The following is a 7,984-nucleotide window of genomic DNA, read 5'->3' on the forward strand; positions in this document are numbered from 1 at the left end:
CATCAAGAAAGTATACAGTTCCAACATTACAATGAGAGTATGAATTTGAATGTTATAAGTGTAACCCAGAAAAACTACAAGTTTAACCACAAGTGATATTTTAAAGAACCAATATACAAATATGAAAAGTTTTCTGAGAAGGGTGGGACATGTCGTCCATCAGAGGTGACAGCTTGGCCATCAATCTGCTGTCAGCCACTAACTCCACAGGGTCCAGGGAGCAGCCAAGGACAGAGCTAATAAAGAAAGAAACTCACAAGGACAAAAAAAAATAAATCAACCATCAAACTAAAAAGTATCTCATCATGAAATCAGCAATTAAAACCATTGAAGCGTAACTGTGATGCGATTATTTCACCCTGATTAAAAAACAAAACAACTTGAAAAAGGTATTCATTTGTTTTTTTTTGTTTTTTTGCTGAAAATGTATCTTTACACTAAAAATGAAATACTTTGTACTTAAAATCAGCATTTTCTTAATAAACACAGTATCCTTATAAATATAGATGAATATATGTTAAAATGCTCAGCTAAGTCTTAAGTGTTACCTGCTTTGAGTCATTTTATGGTTCATGCATATATGTGCTCAGTAAAAGAAAAAGCATTTTTCAGAACTAAAAATGCTGATTATCTTCCATTCTGTTTGCGCCACACTTGTCACCAGAAACACATTTCTGTAGTTAGAGAGACAGTTGAGAGAAAAGCTGAGCTTTGATCTCTGAAACGAGTGTGGAAACTTCTGACCCTTTTACCTACAACCTGGTACTCTGACCCGCTTTCTTCAGAGTAAAACCGCTGCCTTCACATCACACACAGAACTGAAAAACAAGTGGGCACATCTGAACATTTGAACTTTCGATAACCAGGTTTTACTTCGGTCACATAAGAAGAGGTTTGATTTTATGGGAACAGAGCAGCTCAGATAGAAGTCAGACAGGCTTGGAAGGTCCCTCATACCTGAGTCACTTTATCAGATCGTGAACAAATGCCAGAGGTAGTGAGAAAAGTTTGACAAGGTAAATGTGTTTTGCTTAGTGTTTTTGTCTGAGCTGCTGTTTTTTAATCACTCTTGTTTACTTTAACCCACAGGTGTAGTTTTGGTTGGGTGTAGCTTGTTTTTCTTACCCAGTGCTTTTGTGTACTCGCCTTTTTTGCCGCAAATACGGGTCAACCTCATAAGTCACACCTCTGTTCTAGTGTTGCAGAGAAGTCTGCATGTTGTTTTATCTTCAATGGCTTGCATGCACTCTGTAATGCCCAGAAAATTCCATCTGTGACATTGCCAATCAGTCAAACTTGAATTATTTGTGAGAGATAAAAAAGAACAAATTCCATGAAGACGATGAAAAATTATAGATATCATTTAACCCCCTATACAGCTATCTATACAGCTCTTTAGCTTTCTTTCTGTCTGTAGATATACAGTGATTAACACATTTACAAAAAATTTAACAACAAAACCATCGTGCATCACCATGTGCTTTAGTTCAGACTCTTTCTTTCTCAGTGAATTCCCTACGCTTCCCCATTTTGAACAGTAGTGAGGAATTTTTGTTCGAATTAATATTTTGTACCGAAAATTCAGCCAGCACACTTAAATTCTCAGAAAACTCAGAAATTTATCGAGAATAACATAAAACCACTAAAACATTATTTTCTGTTCTTAAATCAAAGTATATATGGAAACCATTTTATTTGGCATTTAATAGTACATTTGAACTTTCATTGATAAAAATTTGACTAAAGAGCTTGAACATATTTAAAAATTAACCATTACAGAAACATAGAAAATATTTTAGTAATCAGCAATACACTGTTAATTCAGGGCAGTGATGACAAGCACCTTACACTTAGCTTTGGTCAATATGGCATACGTGGCACATAAAGCTTGTTGGAGCCATACAGACACTTAAAAAACTAACTCCAGATAGCCATATCACTATTATTAAATTACTGCGATAACAGCTTTAAGAAAACTTATTGATCTAATAGTAATAAAGATAAAACAGTTGTTCAAATTTTATGTCATTTCAGTATCACACAATGGCCACAGTTATTGAGTCAGTTGTGGTAAAACTAAATTTAACACATTAAATTGAACACTTAAAGATGTAAAGACAGTTATGACTGTAAATTAAGTTTTAAGTGCAAGTTGGTGTGTTGTAATGTTATCTTGTACATTTAAAAATGCACAAAAATGACCAAATACAACATATTGTATTGTCTGTTATACGTGTCCCCTATTTACTAAGTGAAGTAATACTGCTCAGGCTGAACACTTTCCACACATATTACTAACTTAACTACTTACCTAATATACAGTGTAAGTACCAATGCTAAAGTAAGCATTATAAAACAATCGGCCTTCCCCAAGACTAAAAAAACTCAAACCCCTTCAAAGTTTTTTTAAACTTTATTATTGAAAATCAAATTAATCAAAATAATATATATACATTCAAAGTTTGATATATAAACATAATTCATTTCATTATGGGAAACAATATAAAAATTTATGCACATGTCATTTATGTCACAGAAATTCAAATACCTTTACAGATGGTTTGTAACTTTACATATACTGGACAGATGTAAGTATTTCACACTGCAAACTGTAACACCAGAAGTTTTTCATTCATACATCAAACTAACTGCAATGTAAAAAACATCAGCCATAGCACAAATACGTATTCTTAATAACTGTTGACAATCTGGATAAAGAAAATTTAAGTTAAACATTTTTTACACACTGAAGAAAAATAAAGCCCTACAGACCTGGATTGTGATTCTCATGGATGGTGCTTAATGCTTCAACATTTGTGACCAGTTTTGAAGATTGGGATGAGGAGTGACAGCCTATACATCTGAGAGAATAACAGAACAATAACTTTACCAGCTTCAAGAAAAAGGTACGACATGAGTCTCACTCCTGGTCTTGAGATCTCCCTCCAGTTGTTCCAAAACTCTCTGTCGTGCCAGCGTTAGTGAATGAAGCAGAGGAGTTGTAGCTCTGCAGGGACTTTGTCTTTCCTCTGCATCTGCTGTACAGGATCAGGGCTCGCTGTCTGAAGTGATGGTCCAGGAAAAAGTAGATGGCCGGATTGACACAGCTGTTGAGGAAAGCAAGGCAGCACGAGACAAGGAGCCCGTTTCTCTGCCATGCCTGAGCATCACAGCTCAAATCAGCAGTGGTGAGCTGTGACAAAACAATGATGACTTTAAAGACGTTGTAAGGGAGCCAGGACACCACAAAGACCACAATGATGGAGAAGACCATCTTCAGGGAGTGTCTGCGGCGGGCTTCAGCCCGAGGATTGGCAGCAGAAGCACAGTGCTTGTTGAGATGCTGGATGATGGTGCCATAGCAGATCATGATGATGGAAACTGGAAAGATAAAGGTGAGTAACGCTGTTGTCAGGCTCAGGCCGAGGAAGAAATCAGAGCTGTTGTCTTCCACACAGGATGGACCATCACTGAACTGCTGCACACTTCTGTACATCCAGGATGGGATGCCCAGCACCAGGGAGCTCATCCAGACTGCAACGCATGTGAGCCGAATGCACCCACTGCTCCTCAGGTATCTCGAGTCCATTTGCCTCACCACAGCCAGGTAGCGGTCAAAGCTCATGCAGGTGAGGAAGAAGATGTTGGAGAAGCGGTTCACAGCGATGATGTAGCTGCTCAGCTTGCACAGCAGGTTCCCTATCACCCCAAAGTCCCAGTTTCCATTCTGGCCGGCAGAGATGGCCCACAGAGGCAGAGTGAGGACAAAGACCAGGTCAGCCAGAGCCAGGTTGACAACAAACGTGTCCACAAGACGCCCTCTCCTCCTGCCTTTGCTGCCAACAACAGAGATCACAAAGAGGTTGCCCAGAAAGCCAGTGAAAAATATAAGGTAGTAAAGTAAAGGTAGGAAGACGTTCGAGCCCTGGAGGGAAGAGCCTGGACAGTCCAAAGTGAAATTAAAGGGCAATGGTTCATCCTCGGTTAGGTTGTCTGTGTAACTGTAGTTGTAGTAGTAGTCATATTGTGGATAAGAGTAGGCGGCCATGCTGAGATCACACAGAGGCTCTGCTGTGCAGTTGATTGTTATGTGGAGTGGTTATGAACTTGTGATTTCACAGGAAAACCACAGAGAAAAATAGATCCTTTTTTTTCTGCTTACTTCTCTTTACTCTGCAGCATCTTTGTCTTTCTCAGACTGTCTGAGATGACTTCCTCTAGTTTTCCTCTTATCACTGAAAGAAGCGAGGCAGACAGACTTTATTCTTTGCGGTTTTGAAATAAAGAAAAGAAAGCGAATCAAAAACTAAGGATGCATAGGGTTTCTAATATGTCAAAACATGCAATTATGAGTGCAGAAAACTTCATTATAAACAGAAAATGCTAACCTTTGTTCCAGCAATACACACATTCTACCTAATTTAGTAAGCAGCACCACATCAAGGAAAACAATAGAATAACTATAAAAATTAGTTGATATAAAATATGTCTCACTATATTTAATTCTGTTTACTTACAGTATGCATTGCTTAAAACACTACAGTGAAATGTCTTTTTTCTTTTATTTCACTACATATACATTGTTATGGCTTCTAAACTTCAACAACACAGAGAAAATAAACTTCTCTTCCAAACAAAATTTATTTTCTATTATTGATTTTATTTAATTCGTTATATTTAAACCTTGGATAGTAATCAGAAGTATCACATTAATGTAGTGGAGCCCCTGGGCTGTGTTGATGTGGATGAAAAAAGTTGCAAAAACACCTTATTATTGTTCTTTATAGGTGCATTTAGATGGTTTAAAAATCAGAAAATAAGTTAACAATACAAATACCTTACCTAACATGAATCAAGTCTCAGAATTATAAAAAATGTCTCACATCTACAACGGACGGGTTGCTTAAAGCAGGATAGAGTTTTGCTTGTCTGTATTGTCTCAACAAATATCAAATGAACACAAAGGGAGACCGACCCTGGCCAAGTATGCGCAATGAACGCACAGGAGTGTATGGCATCAGTTTGACCAGTAGGGGGCAGATAGGGTTTACTTTAGTTTCCGTGCCTCTGAATTCAAACTGATTAAGGTGTTGGAGCAGCTGTCACTGCTCTTGAGCTGCCAAAGAAAGATAAGACCTGACTGCTCCCGAGTAAAATATATCAGCATAGAGGAGACAGCTGTGATTTTGTGCCTGTGAAAACAGTTTTTTAACTAATTTTCTTCTAACTTCCGCTAAAAAAATTGATCAGCTTTTAAAAAGCTTTTTACTTTTTTTTAATGTGAGGTCTATAGTTCCTCTTTCAACACTCTTCTTACTTTTGCATTCAGCTGTACTTCCTGTTTTTCCAAGATTTTTGTACACTCCGACAGAATTGATTAATTTTTAGCTGCTTCATTCAATAATATTTGACTTATAAGGGGAACAGTCTCAATGCAGTAAGAGAAATACATCATTTTGAAAGTGAGTTTATCGTCTTTTGATGTGTTGCAATTTGATACAGTTTCATGTGTTCTGAATTAGCTTAAAGCCACATTTTTTGTCCTGTTCCCTGACAGACACACAGTGATAAAGCAGCAATGAAAATTTCAAAAAGTGATGACTTAGCTATGCTAATATTTGGAGGAGAGTGCGTATTTTCTGTGCGTAACATCAGAGCTGATCGTAGATAGAGAAACAAATTTATTCCAATTAAACAGGAAGGAAACTGTTCTGTGTGTGTTGTTTTGGTGTCAAACTTTGAAAGTTTGACTTTTGGTTTACATCTTCACCTCACTGCTGACCTTTTATGGAGGTCAAAATGTTAGGGAAGGATGAGATGGGACAAGATAAGACAAACTTTATAGTACCTAAGAGGAAATATGCTTTAAACCCAAAAGAAACATCTCAGTGAAGCAACCACGACACAAATCAATTCTAAAAAGAAAAGTTAAAAATGAACAAAAAAGAATCTTTATGGTTGTGCAAAAATGTCTGAATGTAGTCAATGATGTGTTTGTGTACGATGATCTGCTATACTGTAGTCAGCCAGGAGTTGTTGATTTACAGATTGCTTTATGCTTCCTTTCTGTATCTCTTCCCTCACATAAAGTTTTAGACACTTAAGTGGTTCACCACTGTTCCTCACAATCTGAGTCACCATCACTTTGCATTTCTCTCACATGAATAATCTGTTAGCTCAGAGTAACCTTTTTATTACTTTGTCTTGGTCAAGGTCCTCTTGTTACTCTTTCTTAGGTTTTCTTTCTGCTGTTAGAGAGGTTTTCTTATCTTATATAATAGTCACAGCAAAGAGTTGTATGTTGTGCTGGTGATAAAGTCGTTATGCTCTACATGTTCTCCAATTCAGTCTGCTGTGTGTGGTGACCCTACGAAATAGTTCAGATAGACACTCGGCTGTTTTGCACAAAGCTTGCATTTGATAATTGATTTTTTTTTTTTACCTTTTGTAGAAGTATTATGCCATTTTTGTATGTATGTTGCTTAGGTGGTCAATTCAATTTTCATGCTCTGAAACTTAAGTTCAAATCTTCTTGAGAGGGACAATATGACTTGTGTGAAAGACTACAATTTACTAACTGCAGGTTAGCTGAGACATGAGCAGGAAAATACGCTCTTTCTATCTTTCTTTCCGAGCAGGCATAATGCAGATTCAAAACCTGTCACCATAAGATGTAAATGATAATGCAGTGCACAGAAAAAAAAACTAAACGGCCTGCAATGAACTTTAAAACACATCTCAAATGAAAACAAAAAACCACAATGAAGCGACCTTAAACTGCCTGACACTGCCTACCACAGTGTGCATCAGCAGCTTATGTTAACCACAAACCAAATGCTGCTGTCTGCCCGGATAGTTTGTTGTGACCCATTTCTTTAGCTGTATCTTTATTCATCATTGACCTCAGCATTTCCTGTCTAGAATTAGCCAGGTGATAGATAGCTTAGATCGACAAGACAGGGGCAGCTTTTGGCGATGGCTGCTGTTTCTTTGTGACATTTGATCAGACCTTTGGGAGGGATTCACTCTGCAGTCCATCCAGCATATATCTACCATATTCCCTTGACGGCCATTTTACTCTGACATCATGCTTGTGAAAGGAGGCTTCAATGCAACAGTGTTATCTGGCTTTCTTTTTTTCAGGGTGAACACCATATGTTAAGAGGCTATGAAATTTCACTGTCTCTCAGGTGACTGTAAACTGAGACATTGATAGTGAAACTCTCGATGTACATGGGGTGAGATTATCAACCCTACACAACATAACTTATAAACAACTGTGCTAAGTTCTAAATGGTCATAACAGCAATGGACTTATATTTGTCAGCAGGCAGTCACACAAGCTTTGTTCACAAGCTAAAGAGATTTGTGACCCAATTCAGTTAGAAAAAACCTGCAGAAAAACAGTCTGTTAGCAAAGCAGCTACTATAACAGATTCTGTCAGACTAATGAAACTTAATGTAAACTCAATTAGTGAACAGTTTATTTCCCATAGGATAACTGAGACAAGGGATGAAAACAGCAGAAGAAGATCAACAATGTCAAAGATTTAAAACCGTAGGGTATGACAAAAATACCTAAAATGACCTGCTGGCATGAAAAACTCAGATCTAGCACTGTCCTGTACATTTTGTCTCTATGCATCATCAGTGTAAACACAACAGAATTACCTACTTTGTTACCAAGTTAGTTCAACAAATGAAATACAGTCATTTCTAAATCAATACTCTCATTTGCCAATCAGCATTTGAGGTAAAATCTAAGTAGGTATAAGTTAATTTCTAAGTAAACTGAATTTGAATTTATTTGATTTTGATTTTGAAAGCATCTGAAATTGACTTGAATGTTTTGAAATTGAAATTCATTTACTGAGAAATAGTGTGTCACCTCCTTGAAAAGTCAACTTGCTATATTCCTTATACTCGAAATACAAAATTAAATTTCAAGAATTTCTGTTTTGTGCCTGATCACTCTTCCTCATGG

The 7,984-nt window shown here is 37.1% G+C and overlaps 1 protein-coding gene across 1 annotated transcript; it reads right to left on the bottom strand.

Annotated features, from left to right (window-relative positions):
• Positions 1-2,826: 2,826 nt before the first annotated feature.
• On the bottom strand, positions 2,827-4,048 carry gpr25 (G protein-coupled receptor 25). Its single transcript, XM_074664911.1, has one exon. It carries the CDS (start codon positions 4,046-4,048, stop codon positions 2,921-2,923), a length of 1,128 nt encoding a protein of 375 aa, XP_074521012.1. The 3' UTR covers positions 2,827-2,920.
• Positions 4,049-7,984: the final 3,936 nt, after the last annotated feature.

The sequence above is a fragment of the Halichoeres trimaculatus genome, unplaced genomic scaffold (genome assembly GCF_033239565.1).
Source record: "Halichoeres trimaculatus isolate MK-OKI-2021-1 unplaced genomic scaffold, fHalTri1.1 fHalTri1_scaffold_1, whole genome shotgun sequence".
NCBI lineage: Eukaryota > Metazoa > Chordata > Actinopteri > Labriformes > Labridae > Halichoeres > Halichoeres trimaculatus.